Source organism: Oncorhynchus gorbuscha, linkage group LG12 (assembly GCF_021184085.1).
Source record: "Oncorhynchus gorbuscha isolate QuinsamMale2020 ecotype Even-year linkage group LG12, OgorEven_v1.0, whole genome shotgun sequence".
In the NCBI taxonomy this organism is placed as follows: domain Eukaryota; kingdom Metazoa; phylum Chordata; class Actinopteri; order Salmoniformes; family Salmonidae; genus Oncorhynchus; species Oncorhynchus gorbuscha.
In genome coordinates, this window is record NC_060184.1 from 80,876,396 (window position 1) to 80,896,760 (window position 20,365).

Below are 20,365 nucleotides of genomic sequence, written 5' to 3' on the forward strand. Positions count from 1 at the left end.
TAACTTTCCCAAAACCTGCAGGTTTTCCAGAAACCCCGTTTGGAGGACTATGGATTTCCTTCTTATTCCCAATTAATTCCAGGAAACTTCCAGCTAGGATAAAAAAAAAGAAAAACCTGGGAATTGTGGTTAAATCACCAGAGTTTCGCAACCCTAAGCCCACTGTACTAACCCATTGGTCCCCTAACACTGCCCCCTGGACTAACACATTGGTCCCCTAACACTGCCCCCTGGACTAACACATTGGTCCCCTAACACTGCCCACTGGACTAACCCATTGGTCCCCTAACACTGACCACTGGACTAACCCATTGGTCCCCTAACACTGACCACTGCACTAACCCATTGGTCCCCTAACACTGACCACTGCACTAACCCATTGGTCCCCTAACACTGCCCCCTGGACTAACACATTGGTCCCCTAACACTGCCCCCTGTTCCAACCTCTGTCTTTTTGAAAGAGGGTCGGGCATAAAGTAGAAGAATGTTCGTGGACTGGATCAATAAAGTGTTTGTTTTCTGGACTGACCTGTCACTGTCGATGATGGCGTTAATCACGTCCTTCCTCCCATGTTGCAGTGCTTCGTGGAAGAAGGAGGCGTGGTTCTTGTTGAGGCTGATCTCCGCCCCTCTCTGGAGCAGCAGTCTCACCGCTGCTACGTGACCCTCCCGGGCTGCCAAGTGCAGCGCAGTGCTCTGATCACAACAACAACAACAACAACACGATTTGTGAATTCAAATCATCAACGAACCAATACATCACAGCACGTTTATCCATTCATTCATTAAGAAGTATCTGAAGAATGAAAGCATGAAATGAATAAAGAGGGTGTTTATTGCTGGTAGAATGTCTGGCTAGGCTTCACATCAGGATTGTTTTGTTTTGTGTTTAGTTTTATTTTGTATACTTATTGGCTAAAAACGGAATTATGTTTACAAAATGGATTTGTCCTGAAACATAGAGGAGACACCAGAAACCCCACCTCTTTAAGGAATACCTAGGATAGGATAAGTAATCCTTCTCACCCCCCCCCCTTAAGATTTAGATGCACTATTGTAAAGTGACTGTTCTACTGGATGTCTTAAGGTGAATGCACGAATTTGTAAGTCGCTCTGGATAAGAGCGTCTGCTAAATGACTTAAATGTAAATGTAAATGTTGTCTGAACGAAGCATAGAGGTTGTCTGAACGAAGCATAGAGGTTGTCTGATTGAAACATAAAAGTTGCCCGAACCCCATCCTCATCCAGCTTGTCCAGTAGTTTGATGTTGGTGGCCAGGACGATCTTCATGGTCTGGGTGTACCCCTCTGACGCTGCATGGTGTAAACAGCTCCTCCCTTTGTAATCACTATGGAGGAGACAGACAGACAGACAACACTGAGGAATAGACAGACAGACAGACAGACAGACAGACAGACAGACAGACAGACAGACAGACAGACAGACAGACAGACAGACAGACAGACAGACAGACAGACAGACAGACAGACAGACAGACAGACAGACAGACAGACAGACAGACAGACAGACAGACAACACTGAGGAATAGACAGACAGACAGACAGACAGACAGACAGACAGACAGACAGACAGACAGACAGACAGACAGACAGACAGACAGACAGACAGACAGACAGACAGACAGACAGACAGACAGACAGACAGACAGACAGACAGACAGACAGACAGACAGACAGACAGACAGACAGACAACACTGAGGAATAGACAGACAGACAGACAGACAGACAGACAGACAGACAGACAGACAGACAGACAGACAGACAGACAGACAGACAGACAGACAGACAGACAGACAGACAGACAGACAGACAGACAGACAGACAGACAGACAGACAGACAGACAGACAGACAGCACTAGGGACAAATACAGCAGGACTTTGTAACAATATCACACTATGACATCCTGCCATGTAGAGTTGCCACTGCAGAAATATAATGAATGGAATGGGCTTGGATCCTCTGATCCTGGCAATTTGACTGGTAAACTCATGGGACCACTCCCAATGGCTGCCTGGTATTGTGATGCAGTCATTTCCATTGTAATGTAGATCAAATTATGTTCAAATTATGTTAATTAACTGACTGTGGTTCATGCAATGGAATGTATTTTTTGTTATGTGAGTTGATTCAACAAGTCACCGATTGATGGGTACACTTCCTGCTTTACCTTCATGCTTTGCTTCTCTGTGCAAGAATGGGTAACTGCATCGAGTGTGTCTGGAAGTGGGCGTGTCAACAGAAGTTTGCGTATGGAAAGCGGATCAGCTAATTGGACTGATTTGTTGCCGTTTTGCGAGGTTGATTGGGCTGCACAATGAGTCGATTGTTGACAACTGTAGACATTTAGCTAAGCCTATCCCTTTCTCTAACTTTAACCTCATTATCCTGACCTTCTACGTTAATTATTCTAACATGAATTATCCTAACCTTCTACATTAAATATCCTGACCTTCTACGGTAATTATTCTAACATGAATTATCCTAACCTTCTACGTTAACTATCCTGACCTTCTATGTTAATTATTCTAACATGAATTATCCTAACCTTCTACATTAAATATCCTGACCTTCTACGGTAATTATTCTAACATGAATTATCCTAACCTTCTACGTGAACTATTCTGACCTTCTACATTAACTATCCTGACCTTCTACGTTAACTATCCTGACCTTCTACGTTAACTATCCTGGCCTTCTACGTTAACTATCCTGACCTTCTACATTAAATATCCTGACCTTCTACATTAACTATCCTGACCTTCTACGTTAACTATCCTGTCCTTCTACGTTAACTATCCTGACCTTCTATATTAAATATCCTGACTTTCTACTGTAATTATTCTAACATTAATTATCATAACCTTCAACATTAAATATCCTAACCTTCTACATTAAATATCCTGACCTTCTACGGTAATTATTCTAACATTACTTATCCTAACCTTCTACGTTAACTATCCTGACCTTCTACGTTAACTATCCCGACCTTCTACGTTAACTATCCTGACCTTCTACATTAAATATCCTGACCTTCTCCATTAACTATACTGACCTTCTACGTTAACTATCCTGTCCTTCTACGTTAACTATCCTGACCTTCTACATTAAATATCACGACCTTCTACATTAACTATCCTGACCTTCTATGTTAACTATCCTGACCTTCTACATTAAATATCCTGACCTTCTACATTAACTATCCTGACCTTCTACGTTAACTATCCTGACCTTCTATGTTAACTATCCTTTGACCTTCTACGTTAACTATCCTAACCTTATACGTTAACTATCCTGACCTTCTACGTTAACTATCCTGACCTTCTACATTAATTATTCTAACCTTCTACATTAAATATCCTGACCTTCTAAATGAATTATCCTGACCTTCTACGTTAATTATTCTAACCTTCTACGTTAACTATCCTGACCTTCTACATTAATTATCCCGACCTTCTACTTTAACTATCCTGACCTTCTACGTTAACTATCCTGACCTTCCACGTTAATTATTCTAACATTAATTATCCTAACCTTCTACATTAAATATCCTGACCTTCTACGTTAACTATCCTGACCTTCTACATTAAATATCCTGACCTTCTCCATTAACTATCCTGACCTTCTACGTTAACTATCATGTCCTTCTACGTTAACTATCCTGACCTTCTACATTAAATATCATGACCTTCTACATTAACTATCCTGAGCTTCTATGTTAACTATCCTGACCTTCTACATTAAATATCCTGACCTTCTACATTAACTATCCTGACCTTCTACGTTAACTATCCTGACCTTCTACGTTAACTATCCTTTGACCTTCTACGTTAACTATCCTAACCTTCTACGTTAACTATCCTGACCTTCTACATTAATTATCCTGACCTTCTACGTTAATTATTCTAACCTTCTACGTTAACTATCCTGACCTTCTACATTAATTATCCCGACCTTCTACGTTAACTATCCTGACCTTCTACATTAATTATCCCGACCTTCTACGTTAACTATCCTGACCTTCTACGTTAACTATCCTGACCTTCCACGTTAATTATTCTAACATTAATTATCCTAACCTTCTACATTAAATATCCTGACCTTCTACGGTAATTATTCTAACATTAACTATCCTAACCTTCTACATTATATATCCTGACCTTCTACATTAAATATCCCGACCTTCTATGTTAACTATCCTAACCTTCTACGTTACCTATCCTGACCTTCTACATTAACTATCCTGACCTTCTACATGAATTATCCTAACCTTCTACGTTAACTATCCTGACCTTCTACATTAATTATCCTAACCTTCTACGTTAACTATCCTGACCTTCTACATTAATTATCCTAACCTTCTACGTTAACTATCCTGACCTTCTACATTAATTATTCTAACATTAATTATTCTAACCTTCTACATTAACAATCCTGACCTTCTACGTTAACTCTCCTGACCTTCTACGTTAATTATTCTAACATTAATTATCCTAACCTTCTACATTAAATATCCTAACATTCTTAGTTAATTTTCCTAAATGTCACGTTCTGACCTTTATTCCTTTGTTTTGTCCTTATTTAGTATGGTCAGGGCGTGAGTTGGGGTGGGCAGTCTATGTTAGTTTTTCTAAATTTTCTATTTCTGTGTTTGGCCTGATATGGTTCTCAGTCAGAGGCAGCTGTCTATCATTGTCCCTGATTGAGAACCGTAGCCTGTTTTGCTTTGTATTTTGTGGGTGGATATTTTCAGTCTTTGTGCCTCTGCACCAGATAGAACTGTTTCTGTTGTCACTTTGTTTTGTTGTGTTTTTGAAGTGTTCAGTTTCTTATTAAATAAGATGAACACTAACCACGCTGTGCTTTGGTCCTCTCCTTCTTCCACCCAAGACAGCCGTTACACTAACCTGCTACGTTAATTATCCTAACCTTCTATGTTAGTTCTCTTAACCTGCTATTAAGCTGACCTGTGGTGTACCTGACTATGGCCGGTCTAACCAAGAATGGAGCACTGATGTTCCACCCATTACTGATGTTCCACCCATTACTGTTGATCCACCCATTACTGATGTTCCACCCATTACTGTTGATCCACCCATTACTGTTGTCCCACCCACTGTTGTCCCACCCACTGTTGTCCCACCCACTGTTGTCCCACCCACTGTTGTTCCACCCACTGTTGATCCACCCACTGTTGATCCACCCACTGTTGATCCACCCATTACTGATGTTCCACCCATTACTGATGTTCCACCCACTGTTGTTCCACCCACTGTTGTTCCACCCACTGTTGTTCCACCCACTGTTGTTCCACCCATTACTGATGTTCCACCCATTACTGATGTTCCACACACTGTTGTTCCACCCACTGTTGTTCCACCCACTGTTGATCCACCCACTGTTGATACACCCACTGTTGATCCACCCATTACTGTTGTTCCACCCACTGTTGTTCCACCCACTGTTGTTCCACCCACTGTTGATCCACCCACTGTTGATCCACCCACTGTTGATCCACCCATTACTGTTGTTCCACCCACTGTTGTTCCACCCACTGTTGATCCACCCACTGTTGATCCACCCATTACTGTTGTTCCACCCACTGTTGTTCCACCCACTGTTGTTCCACCCACTGTTGTTCCACCCATTACTGTTGATCCACCCATTACTGTTGATCCACCCATTACTGTTGATCCACCCATTACTGTTGATCCACCCATTACTGTTGTTCCACCCATTGTTGTTCCACCCATTGTTGTTCCACCCATTGTTGTTCCACCCATTGTTGTTCCACCCATTACTGTTGTTCCACCGATTGTTGTTCCACCCATTGTTGTTCCACCCATTACTGTTGATCCACCCACTTCTCTTGCAACGCCCCCTCTCAGACACGCTCCAAGTGTGCAGTCAGCCATGCTTGGAGTCATTGGTAAGTGCAAGGTCTACCAGTCTACCCATTATGCCATCATTGACACGAATGGGGGACACATTAGTTCTACTCCTTCTATTTCTATGGGGTGCTAACTTTCCCAAAATTCACAGGTTTCCAAAAAATCCTGGTTGAAGAATTCCCAGATTTCCTGCTTATTCCTGCTTCTGGTGATATTCCAGCTGGGATTTCTGGTATAGCAGGAACTTTTGGGACATTTTACAGAAATGTTGTTGACCCTAATCCTAACATTGAAGTGAGGATCTGTTGCACAAACCATTAGAGGCATAATCAGTGCCAAAAAAACAGAGCAACTGTCTTCATAACTATGAACAGTAGACCTAGTAATGTACAGATGATGCGTTAATACCAGTGAAACAGGGCTCCTTTACGAAGCAGCAGCTCCACCACCTTGGTGTGTCCCCCTCCAGAGGCCAGGTGTAGGGGGGTCAGGCCTCTCTCGTCCCCCTCGTTCAGCAGACGGGAGTCTGTGATGGTCTCCAGTAGACGCTGGCAGGTGTTGACACGACCATACCTGATGAGAGTGTGTAGGGTTAAATGTAATACCTGTAATACCTGTAATACCTGTAATACCTGTAATACCTGTAATACCTGGTGTTAATACCACAGATGTAGGATCTTCATTTGAGACAGTTTGCTCAAGCAAGAAAATAATCCTGCAGCATCAGGAAATGTGAATTATTATGTGGATTATTCACCGAGTAGACAAAGAATTAGGAACAGCTGCTCATTCCATGTCATGGACTGAGCAGGTGAATCCAGGTGAAAGCTACGATCCATTTTTGATGTCTCTTGTTAAATCCACTACAATCAGTGTAAATTGAAGGGGAGAAGACAGGTGAAATATATTTTTTTAGGCTTAGAGACAATTGAGACATGCATTGTGTATGTGTGCCATTCAGAGAGTGAATGGGCAAGACAAAATATTTAAGTGTGTCACGCCCTGGCCATAGAGAGGCTTTTATTCTCTATTTTGGTTAGGCCAGGGTGTGACTAGGGTGGGCATTCTAGTTTCTTTATTTCTATGTTTTCTATTTCTTTGTTTGGCCGGGTGTGGTTCTCAATCAGAGGCAGCTGTCTATCGTTGTCTCTGATTGAGAATCATACTTAGGCAGCCTTTTAAACCACCTGGGTTTGTGGGTTAGTTGTTTTCTGTTAGTCGAGGTTTGTTGCGTGCTGGGGTCACTGACTGTTTGTGCCCAGTTTTGGGTTGGACACTTTTGATTATCGCCTGTTGTTTAGGATGTCGCAAATAAAGTCCGATTTCCCCCATTATCCTCTGCTCTCTGCGCTTGACTCCGGTATGACCAACCGGGTATGCTAGTAGGTGCAACACTGCTGGGTTTTTCACTCAACAGTTTCCTGTGTGTATTAAGAATGGTGCTCCACCCAAAGGACATCCAGCCAACTTTTTTTATTTTTTTATTTTTTTAACTTTATTTAACTAGGCAATTCAGTTAACAAATTCTTATTTTCAATGATGGCCTAGGAACAGTGGGTTAACTGCCTGTTCAGGGGCAGAACGACAGATTTGTACCTTGTCAACTGTGAGAAGCATTGGAGTCAACATGGGCCAGCATCCTTGTGGAATGCTTTTGACACCTTGTAGATTCCATGCCCTGATGAATTGAGGCTGTTCTGGGGGCAAAAGGGCGTGCAACTCAATATTAGGGAGGTGTAATTAATGGTCATTTATATAGGTGTTGATATATTTTTTTATAAGGAAAAATCAAGTCTGAAATTTTGATGTGGAAATTACAAACTTCAGATGCCTTTTTTAACTGCAAATACACTTCAAGTTTTACATTTCCTGCAGAGTGATCATAGTAAGATCTTACATCTGTATATGACCATACCTGTTGGAGTAGAGAGAGGAGGAAGAGGAAGGGAGTAACAGGAGGAGGAAGAGAAGAAGCTGAAGGAGGGGAAGAGGTAAAGGAGGAAGAGGAATGGATGGAGGAAGATGAGAAGAACAAGGATGAGAAGGGAGAGGGATGAAAGGCCTTCTGTACCAACATGTTTGTTACTATACCTACAATACCAGGTAAATATACCTGTTATACCTGTTAACATAGCTACTACACCAACTTCAAAAACAGGTACAATATGTTACTATACCTACAATGCCAGATAAATATACCTGTTATACCTGTTAATATAGCTACAGCACCAACTTCAACAACAGGTATGTTACTATACCTACAATGTCACCTATAGGAAACGGTTAGATTGGAGGATGAAGACCATTTGACCCTGTGGTCTATCGTTCTGTATAAGTGATGCTCTTTAGGGCTTGAGGCTAAGGTATCACGGAATGGCACATGTTGCACTTACCAAACACACAATACATCATCAAACAATGACTATTGGCTAATGTCCCCTCATTTCACCCTATCAGGAACCACCCATTACATAACAATGACTATTGGCTAATGTCCCCCCATTTCACCCTATCAGGAACCACCCATTACATAACAATGACTATTGGCTAATGACCCCTCATTTCACCCTATCAGGAACCACTCATTACATAACAATGACTATTGGCTAATGTCCCCTCATTTCACCCTATCAGGAACCACCCATTACATAACAATGACTATTGGCTAATGTCATAACAATGACTATTGGCTAATGTCCCCTCATTTCACCCTATCAGGAACCACCCATTACATAACAATGACTATTGGCTAATGTCATAACAATGACTATTGGCTAATGTCCCCTCATTTCACCCTATCAGGAACATACAAAGCTACAAAGCTCTATGGTTATCCGTGATCCATAGTGGCCTGCTCTCCTTGTACCCTTCACCTATGCTGATCTGGAAACACAGAATAGATTAGAGCGATAGAGTGGAAGCCTGTAGTGGGATTTACGATCTCTTCTTCTTTTAGATCAATTTGATAGGAGATTAGGCAAATATTAGCCACTAAAGACAATCTGAAATGATAGATTTGGATAGTGTACCAAAAGTTTAATAGACTCCCTGCGCAGACATTTCTTTGTAAATAACAGTGGCTATTAAAGGCATGTTTGGCTGAAACCAGTTGCTGTGGAGAAGCAGATAAGCGCATCAGCTAAATATTGATTAGCCTAGCATGTTACCTTATTAAAAACACCACTGATTGGGCAGTGAAGATTAGCCTAGCATGTTACCCTATTAAAAACACCACTGATTGGGCAGTGAAGATTAGCCTAGCATGTTACCCTATTAAAAACACCACTGATTGGGCAGTGAAGATTAGCCTAGCATGTTACCCTATTAAAAACACCACTGATTGGGCAGTGAAGATTAGCCTAGCATGTTACCCTATTAAAAACACCACTGACTGGGCAGTGAAGATTAGCCTAGCATGTTACCCTATTAATAACACCACTGACTGGGCAGTGAAGATTAGCCTAGCATGTTACCCTATGAAAAACACCACTGATTGGGCAGTGAAGATTAGCCTAGCATGTTACCCTATTAAAAACACCACTGATTGGGCAGTGAAGATTAGCCTAGCATGTTACCCTATTAAAAACACCACTGACTGGGCAGTGAAGATTAGCCTAGCATGTTACCCTATTAAAAACACCACTGACTGGGCAGTGAAGATTAGCCTAGCATGTTACCCTATTAAAAGCACCACTGATTGGGCAGTGAAGATTAGCCTAGCATGTTACCCTATTAATAACACCACTCACTGGGCAGCGAAGTGCAGGGCAGACTTCTTGTCCTTGGACTTGCGGTCCAGAGAGACCTGTAGAACCAGGATGTTCTTGACAGATTCGTGGATGCCCAGTCTGCAGGCGTAGTGGAGAGGAGTACAGCCCTCGTTGTCCTCGTTACTCAACAGATCCTTCACACTGCTGTGCTGTTAAAGGAGGCAGGACACACACACACACACACACACACACACACACACACACACACACACACACACACACACACACACACACACACACACACACACACACACACACACACACACACACACACACACACACACACACACACACACACACACACACACACACACACACACACACACACACATAAACACTTGATCCCTGACTTCCCAAGAGCAGATAGACACATACATTTGACTATGTACAGACTCAGTGAGCATAGCCTTGCTATTGAGAAAGGCCGCCGTAGGCAGACATGGCTCTCAAGAGAAGACAGGCTATGTGCTCACTGCCCACAAAATGAGGTGGAAACTGAGCTGCACTTCCTAACCTCCTGCCCAATGTATGACCATATTAGAGATACATATTTCCCCCAGATCACACAGATCCACAAAGAATTCGAAAACAAATCCAATTTTGAAAAACTCCCATATCTACTGGGTGAAATTCCACAGTGTGCCATCACAGCAGCAAGATTTGTGACCTGTTGCCACAAGAAAAGGGCAACCAGTGAAGAACAAACACCATTTTGCTTATTTATTTTATTTTTTTTTATTTTTAAATTTACAACCCATACAGTTTATGCTTATTTATTTTATCTTGTGTCCTTTAACTATTTGTACATTGTATATATATATATATATACATATATATATATATATATATATATATATATATATATATATATATATATATATAATATGACATTTGTAATGTCTTTACTGTTTTGAAACTTCTGTATGTGTAATGTTTACTATTCATTTTTGTTGTTTTTCACTTTATATATTCACTTTGTATGTTGTCTACCTCACTTGCTTTGGCAATGTTAACACATGTTTCCCATGCCAATAAAGCCCCTTGAATTGAATTGAATAGACAGATGCTGCCCTCCAAAGGGTCCTCTGAAGTCTATTATCTGTGCTTCACCGTTTTAGAGGTTACAGCAGATCACTGAGATGCTTGGCAAAGCTTTAAATGGTTTAAATAAACTATAATTTGACACAGAGCGATGGTAATAAAGTTCAACAGCCAGCCTTGGTGCTCCTCCCAAACAGCACCCTATTCCCTTTATAGTGCACTACTTTTAACCATGGCCTATAGCCAAATGGCACCCTATTCCCTTTATAGTGCACTTCTTTTAACCATGGCCTATAGCCAAATGGCACCCTATTCCCTTTATAGTGCACTACTTTTAACCAGGGCCTACAGCCAAATGGAACCCTATTCCCTTTATAGTGCACTTATTTTTACCAGATCGGGTCTAAAGTAGTGCACTATAAAGGGACTAGTGTGCCATTTAGGATCCACACTACTGGACTCTAGGAACAGACTCATAAGGGTTTGTAGAGGTAGAGAGTGTTATCTGGAAGAAAATGAATGGCAGAAAGGGATACGCCACCTTTAATGTTGATGCCTTTGCCTAACTTCGAAAAACGAGTCGCTTTTACGTAACCTTCCTTCCCAACCCTTACCATGACCTCAGTGAAATTATGCAGTGTCGAAATTAAATTAAATGTTATCCGTGACTTGCTTTGTAAACAACAGGTGTAGACTAACAGGTGTAATGCTTGGTAAACAACAGATGTAGACTAACAGGTGTAGACTAACAGTGAAATGCTTGGTAAACAACAGGTGTAGACTAACAGTGAAATGCTTGGTAAACAACAGGTGTAGACTAACAGTGAAATTCTTGGTAAACAACAGGTGTAGACTAACAGTGAAATGCTTGGTAAACAACAGGTGTAGACTAACAGTGAAATGCTTGGTAAACAACAGGTGTAGACTAACAGTGAAATGCTTGGTAAACAACAGGTGTAGACTAACAGTGAAATGCTTGGTAAACAACAGGTGTAGACTAACAGTGAAATGCAACAGGTTGGTAAACAACAGGTGTAGACTAACAGTGAAATGCTTGGTAAACAACAGGTGTAGACTAACAGTGAAATGCTTGGTAAACAACAGGTGTAGACTAACAGTGAAATGCTTGGTAAACAACAGGTGTAGACTAACAGTGAAACAGGTGTAGACTAACAGTGAAATGCTTGGTAAACAGCAGGTGTAGACTAACAGTGAAATGCTTGGTAAACACAGGTGTAGACTAACAGTGAAATGCTTGGTAAACAACAGGTGTAGACTAACAGGTGTAGAAACTAACAGGTGTAGACTAACAGTGAAATGCTTGGTAAACAGCAGGTGTAGACTAACAGTGAAATGCTTGGTAAACAACAGGTGTAGACTAACAGGTGTAGACTAACAGTGAAATGCTTGGTAAACAACAGGTGTAGACTAACAGTGAAATGCTTGGTAAACAACAGGTGTAGACTAACAGGTGTAGACTAACAGTGAAATGTTTGGTAAACAAGAGGTGTAGACTAACAGGTGTAGACTAACAGTTAAATGCTTGGTAAACAACAGGTGTAGACTAACAGTGAAATGCTTGGTAAACAACAGGTGTAGACTAACAGGGAAATGCTTGGTAAACAACAGGTGTAGACTAACAGTGAAATGCTTGGTAAACAACAGGTGTAGACTAACAGGGAAATGCTTGGTAAACAACAGGTGTAGACAAACAGGTGTAGACTAACAGGTGTAGACTAACAGGTGTAGACTAACAGTGAAATGCTTGGTAAACAACAGGTGTAGACTAACAGGTGTAGACTAACAGGTGTAATGCTTGGTAAACAACAGGTGTAGACTAACAGTGAAATGCTTGGTAAACAACAGGTGTAGACTAACAGGTGTAGACTAACAGTGAAATGCTTGGTAAACAACAGGTGTAGACTAACAGTGAAATGCTTGGTAAACAACAGGTGTAGACTAACAGTGAAATGCTTGGTAAACAACAGGTGTAGACTAACAGGTGTAATGCTTGGTAAACAACAGGTGTAGACTAACAGTGAAATGCTTGGTAAACAGCAGGTGTAGACTAACAGTGAAATGCTTGGTAAACAGCAGGTGTAGACTAACAGTGAAATGCTTGGTAAACAACAGGTGTAGACTAACAGGTGTAGACTAACAGGTGTAGACTAACAGTGAAATGCTTGGTAAACAGCAGGTGTAGACTAACAGTGAAATGCTTGGTAAACAACAGGTGTAGACTAACAGGTGTAGACTAACAGTGAAATGCTTGGTAAACAACAGGTGTAGACTAACAGTGAAATGCTTGGTAAACAACAGGTGTAGACTAACAGGTGTAGACTAACAGTGAAATGTTTGGTAAACAAGAGGTGTAGACTAACAGGTGTAGACTAACAGTTAAATGCTTGGTAAACAACAGGTGTAGACTAACAGTGAAATGCTTGGTAAACAACAGGTGTAGACTAACAGGGAAATGCTTGGTAAACAACAGGTGTAGACTAACAGTGAAATGCTTGGTAAACAACAGGTGTAGACTAACAGGGAAATGCTTGGTAAACAACAGGTGTAGACAAACAGGTGTAGACTAACAGGTGTGTAGACTAACAGGTGTAGACTAACAGTGAAATGCTTGGTAAACAACAGGTGTAGACTAACAGGTGTAATGCTTGGTAAACAACAGGTGTAGACTAACAGTGAAATGCTTGGTAAACAACAGGTGTAGACTAACAGGTGTAGACTAACAGTGAAATGCTTGGTAAACAACAGGTGTAGACTAACAGTGAAATGCTTGGTAAACAACAGGTGTAGACTAACAGTGAAATGCTTGGTAAACAACAGGTGTAGACTAAGAGTGAAATGGTTCAATTACGGACCTTCACCAACAATACAGAGAGAAGTAAAAATAGAAAACTAATAGAAAGATATTAACAAGAGGAATAAATAAACAATGACTAGCGATAACTTGGCTATGTAGACGGGTTACCAGTACCGAGTACCAGTACCGAGTCAATGAGCAGTGCACGAGGTAATTAAGGTAACTATGTACAATATAGTTAGGCATAAAGTGACTAGGCAACAGGATACATAATAAGCAGGTAACAGCAGGGTATGTGATGAGTCAAAGGAGTTAGTGCGAAAAAGGGTCAATGCGGATAGTCTGGGTAGCTATTGTTGAACTATTTGACCAACTATTTAGCAGTCTTGTTCAACATTCATGTCTCGGGATAGAAACTATTCAGGGTCCTGGCCCATGCCAAATCGTTTAAGACTCCTGGAAGGAAGAGGTGTTATCATTCCTTCTTTATGACAGTGTTGGTGTGTGTGAGATCCATGATAAATCGTTAGTGATGTGGACACCAAGGAATTTGAAAGTCTCGACCCGCTCTACTGCATCCCAGTCCATGTGTATGGATGCGTGCTCGGCCCTCAGTATCCTGTAGTCCACAATCAGCTCTTTTGTCTTGCCGATGTTGAGGGAGAGGTTGTTGTCCAGGCACCACACGGTTAGGTCACTCACCTCCCTATAGGCTGTCTCATCGTCATCGGAGATGAGTCCAACCATGTTTTGTCGTCAGCAAACTTAATGATGGTGTTGGAGTAATGTGCGGCCAAGCAGTTGTAGGTGAACAGGGAGTAAAGGAGGGGACTAAACACACACCCCTGAGGGGCGCCAATGTTGAGGGTCAGCGTGGGGGACGTATTGTTGCCAACCCTCACTACCTCCGGCGGCCGGTTAGGAAGTCCAGGATCCAGTTGCAGAGGGAGGTGTTCAGTCCCAGGGTCCTGAGTTTTGTGATGAGCTTGGAAGGCACTATGGCGTTGAACGTTGAGCTATAGTCAATAAACAGCATTCACACGTAGGTGTTCCTCTTGCCCAGATGGGAGAGAAGTCAGTGTGGAGTGTACAGAAATAGAGATTGCTTCATCTGTGGATCTGTTGGAGCTGTATGAATAGGAGTGGGTCCAGGGTGTCTGGGATAATGGTGTTGATGTGAGCCATGACCAGCATTTCGAAGCATTTCATGGAAACAGATGTGAGTCATTTAGATATGTTGGTTATGTTGGCGTTCTTTGACACAGGGACTATGGTGGTCTGCTTGAAACATGTAGATATTACAAACTGGGTCAGGGAGAGTTTGAAAATGTCAGTGAAGACACTTGCCAGTTGGTTAGAGCATGCTCTGAGTATAATATTACAGACTGGCTCAGGGAGAGGCCAGCTGGTCAGTGCATTCTCTGAGTATGCGTCCTGATAAAACGTCTAGCCCTGAGGCCTTGTGAATGTTAACCTGTTTAAAGGTCTTACTCAGATTGGCTACGGAGTGTGAGATCACACAGTCGTTCGGAACAGCTGGTGCTCTCATGCATGGTTGAGTGCTGCTTGCCGGGGCAGCTCACAGCTGGAATTCCCTTTGTAATTTGTGATAGTTTGCTAGCCCTGCCACATCCGAAGAGTGTCAGAGCCTTTGTAGCAGTATTTGATCTTAGTCCTGACGTTGACGTTTTGACAGTTTGATGGCTCATCGGAGGTCGTAGCAGGATTTCTTACAAGAGTCTGGAGTAGTGTCCTGCTCCTTGAAAGAGGCAGCTCTAGCCCTTTAGCTCAGTATGGATGTTGCCTGTGATCCATGGCTTCTGGTTGTGATATGTACGTACAGTAAAGCCAGTAACTGATGTGGTAAACTCCACAATGTTATCGGATGAATTCCGGTGCCTTCGAAACAATCCTGTAGTTCATCGGACCACTTGTACTTCCTGTTTTGAGTTTTTGCTTGTAAGCAGGAATCGGGAGGATAGATTTATGGTTAGATTGGCCAAATGGAGGGCGAGGGAGAGCTTTTTATGCATTTCTGTGTGTGGAGTAAAGGTGATCAAGAGTTTATTCCCCTCTGGATGCACAGGTGACATGCTGGTAAAATTGCTGATGGTGATTCCAGTTTCCCTGCATTAAAATTAGTCACTAGGAGCACATTTTCTTGTTTGCTTATGACCTGATACAGCTCGGTGAGTGTTTTCTTAGAGCCACCATCATGAGGTAATCTAACTCAAGCTAGCAAAACCTTGAGAATTCCTTAACATTAGAGATCGCTCACCAGCTGTTGTTACCAATCCCCGAGCTGACAAGGCAAAAAGCTGTGGTTCTGCCCCTGAACAAAGCAGTTACTCCTAGGCCGCCATTGAAAATAAGAATTTGTTCTTAACTGACTTGCCTAGTTAATATATAAAGGTTAAATAAAAGTTTAAATAAAAACAGACACATACCTCCCCCTTAACCTTACCCTTAACTTTAACCTGAACCTGAACCTTAACCTTAACCTACACCTGCCCTTCGTTCTTGACGATGAATAGAAAAACCAGCTAGATGTATATTCTCCATGTCCTTGTTCAGCAACGACTCAGAGAGGATATTACAGTTCTTCAGATCCCATTGATGGGATAGGCTCAAACTTTGTGATTGTACGTTTGTTAGAATGGAGTGTAGAGTCGGTTGATTTAGTCGCAGACTAGTCACGTCAGGGAGCTCGATTGCCTCTCTTGCACCGTCTCTTCCTCTTTTGAGTCGTGGGGATTAGGGCCTGGTCTGTAATGAATAGTACATCCACAGCTGCCGACTCGTTGAAGTAGAAATCTTCATCCAAATCGAGGTCCCCGTTCTGATGTCCAGAAGCTGTTTTTTTTGTCATATGAAATTATGGCGGAAATATTATGTTCAAAAAAGTTAATTCAGTCGATTGATGCACTCGTGCATAGTTTATATTTACATGAATAAAATCTGAAAGGTACATTTGAGAAAAGTATGTTTTTTCCCGAGTTCCAAGTTGTTTTGAAATCGACATAACAGAAAGTAAATGTGTTAATGTTAGTTTCATTCCGGAAAAGCCTCAGTGGTTCAAGACTTCCACGACGTTTGTTTGTTATGAAGAAATATGGAAAGTATATGGTTCACCACGAAACAAACGTGAGACGTGACTTTGAAGAGCAGCGAGGCTTGAAGGACAGTTTTCTTATGATGATGAACTGGATTAAATTCATGGTGAATGTATCGTTAGCCTACTTTATAATTGTGGTATAATTTGGAAAAGATGTACTGTGTGATATTTGGTTTATTTGAAAACATTTACTCTTTACTGTGTTGATAATGGTAACATACAAGTCATTTAATAATCGTACTGTTTTCCGGTAAAGTCGTCATCTATTTATTCTGTTGATACGATAGAGAAGAGAGAGAAACATAGTCTACAATAAAGCCGTTAGTATTGATTTATTGATAAATATACACATTTGGTGATACAGGGTTTATTTTATGTTAAGACAGGCTACATCATGACAGGCTACGCCATGATAGGTCTATGTCATGATAGGCTACATCATGATAGGCTACATACATCATGATAGGTCTATGTAATGATAGGCTACATCATGATAGGCTACATACATCATGATAGGTCTATGTAATGATAGGCTACATCATGATAGGCTACATACATCATGATAGGTCTATGTAATGATAGGTCTATGTCATGATAGGTCTATGTCATGATAGGTCTATGTAATGATAGGTCTATGTCATGATAGGTCTATGTCATGATAGGCTACATCATGATAGGTCTATATCATGACAGGATACAATGTATCCTAGTGTGCTATAATTTCACAGCACAGAACCCCCCCTCAACGCACTGCCACTACAATAAAACAATAGCACAGGGCCATAACATAACAACCACTTCCGCTGAGCTGAATGAGATGGTTAAAGGGGGTTCATTCAGTGAAAGAATGACAAAAAGTATAAATGTAGGAAATTAAGGATTTTCGGCTTTTGAAATGTATTCAGACCACTTGACTTTTTCCACATTTTGTTACATTACAGCCTTGTTCTAAAATGGATTAAAATATTTGTTTTCCTCATCAATCTACACACACTATCCCATAATGACAAAGCAAAAACAGGTGTTTGACATTTCTGCAAATGTATAAATAAAAGAGATGGAAATATCACATTTACATAAGTGGTCAGACCCTTTACTCAGTACTTTGTTGAAGCACCTCTGGCAGCGATTACAGCCTCAAGTCTTCTTGGGTATGACACTACAAGCTTGGCACACCTGTATTTGGGGAGTTTCTCACATTATTTTCTTAAGATCCTCTTAAGCTCTGTCAGGCTGGACGGGGAACATCGCTGCACAGCTATTTTCATCTCTTCATAGATGTTTGATCGGGATCAAGTCCGGATTCTGGCTGGGCCATTCAAGAACATGGTAGAAGTTTAGAACAACCAAGACTCTTTCATGCACTGGCCACCTGGTGAAAGTGAGCAGTCATGAGAGAAGGGCCTTGGTCAGGGAGGTGTCATGCCCAGGAAGGTTACTGGGTACTGAGTAAAGGGTCTGAATACTGATGTAAATGTGATATTTTAAAACATTTGTTACTAAAAAATACAGTTTTTGCTTTGTCATTATGGGGTATTGTGATGCCATTATGGGGTATTGTGATGTCACTATGGGGTATTGTGATGCCATTATGGAGTATTGTGATGTCATTATGGGGTATTGTGATGCCATTATGGGGTATTGTGATGCCATTATGGGGTATTGTGTGTAGATTTATGAGGAAAAACCAACTATTTAATCCATTTTAAAATAAGGCTGTAACGTAACAAAATGTGGAAAAAGTCAAGTGGTATGAACACTTTCTGAAGACACTGTATGCGGAGTTTGTTGTAGAAGTTGGTCACAGCAATGTCAATAAATGGAGATTAAAACCGCTCTGTGATGCACAGAGTAGCATTGTGATCTGAATACTTTCCGAATGCATTGTACTTCCCTGAGGTGCAATACATATGAAGGTCAGTAGATGGGGACCTAGTTCCACTAATGACCGTGGGATCACTGGGGTGACCCTCTGAGACATTAGGAATTGCTTTCACCTGTGGCATAACGCGAGAGCCAGACATGGCAATTCTGTGTGATTGGGGTTTTTGTCCTGTTGAAAAACAGATGTGGGCAGTAGTCCCAAATATGCATATAGTTTGTTTCATTGATGTCTGTGCCCCCAAAACACTAGTACAGTAATTCTCAAAACCTGGGGGAACCACAATCTGGTGTTGAATGTCTTCTTCATTATGGATTGCAGTGCTTTTCACAACAAGAGACAAAGAATTTCAACGTGTGTTTAAAAATATATTTTTTTGCCTTTATGGCGGTAGGTAGACTTGGAGCGTTGGGCCAGAATCCGCAAGGTCTCTAGCCGAATAGGTGAAAAATCTGCCTGTGCCATGGCACTTAACCCTAATAGCTCTAGGGTCGCCGTCAATAATGGCAGATCGCTGGCCTTGAGCTCGAGTGAGTCTCAGGGGGAGTGAGATATGTAAAAAAAAAAAAACATCACATTCACACTTGTACAGCTGTGAAATAGGACAAACCTAATTATTATCAATCATATAAGATAGGGTTAGGGTTAGGGTTAGGATCAATCATATAAGTGTCTCAAAAGTTTGTATTGACATTATATTTCTGAATCAATAAATCTAAAACACTTGATGGGGCCTATTGCCAAAATGTCAAGGTAGTGAAAAACAAGGCAAAAATAAATAAATACCTTGGAACACATAAAACAGCAGAGTTGGTCAAATGTCCGTAAGGTGGCAGCTATTCTCTGCCTCGTTCCTAACCTTGATGCATTTCAACACCTATTCTCTGCAGAGCCAACCTTAACCCTCGTTCCTAACCTTAATGAATTTCAACACTTATTCTCTGCAGCGCCAACCTTAACCCTCGTTCCTAACCTTAATGAATTTCAACACTTATTCTCTGCAGCGCCAACCTTAACCCTCGTTCCTAACCTTAATGAATTTCAACACCTATTCTCTGCAGCGCCAACCTTAACCCTCGTTCCTAACCTTAATGAATTTCAACACCTATTCTCTGCAGCGCCAACCTTAACCCTCGTTCCTAACCTTAATGCATTTCAACACCTATTCTCTGCAGAGCCAACCTTAACCCTCGTTCCTAACCCTAACCTTAATGCATTTCAACACCTATTCTCTGCAGCGCCAACCTTAACCCTCGTTCCTAACCTTAATGCATTTCAACACTTATTCTCTGCAGAGCCAACCTTAACCCTCGTTCCTAACCCTAACCTTAATGCATTTCAACACCTATTCTCTGCAGAGCCAACCTTAACCCTCGTTCCTAACCTTAATGCATTTCAACACTTATTCTCTGCAGCGCCAACCTTAACCCTCGTTCCTAACCTTAATGCATTTCAACACTTATTCTCTGCAGCGCCAACCTTAACCCTCGTTCCTAACCTTAATGCATTTCAACACTTATTCTCTGCAGCGCCAACCTTAACCCTCGTTCCTAACCCTAACCTTAATGAATTTCAACACCTATTCTCTGCAGAGCCAACCGTAACCCTGGTTCCTAACCTTGATGCATTTCAACACTTATTCTCTGCAGCGCCAACCTTAACCCTCGTTCCTAACCTTAATGCATTTCAACACTTATTCTCTGCAGAGCCAACCTTAACCCTGGTTCCTAACCTTGATGCATTTCAACACCTATTCTCTGCAGAGCCAACCTTAACCCTGGTTCCTAACCTTGATGCATTTCAACACCTATTCTCTGCAGAGCCAACCTTA

General features: G+C 41.4%; 1 protein-coding gene across 2 annotated transcripts in view; it reads right to left on the reverse strand.

Moving 5' to 3' along the window:
- LOC123991436 (transient receptor potential cation channel subfamily A member 1-like) overlaps positions 1-20,365 on the reverse strand; it is an 86,745-nt gene that overhangs the window by 17,550 nt on the left and 48,830 nt on the right. For both annotated transcript variants that reach the window (XM_046293048.1, XM_046293047.1), the window contains 4 exons: positions 9,661-9,830; positions 6,320-6,484; positions 1,235-1,349; positions 530-696 (listed from right to left, as the gene is read on the reverse strand). In XM_046293048.1, coding sequence (XP_046149004.1) covers positions 530-696; positions 1,235-1,349; positions 6,320-6,484; positions 9,661-9,830 — 617 coding nt within the window. The remainder of the gene's footprint in view (positions 1-529; positions 697-1,234; positions 1,350-6,319; positions 6,485-9,660; positions 9,831-20,365) is intronic.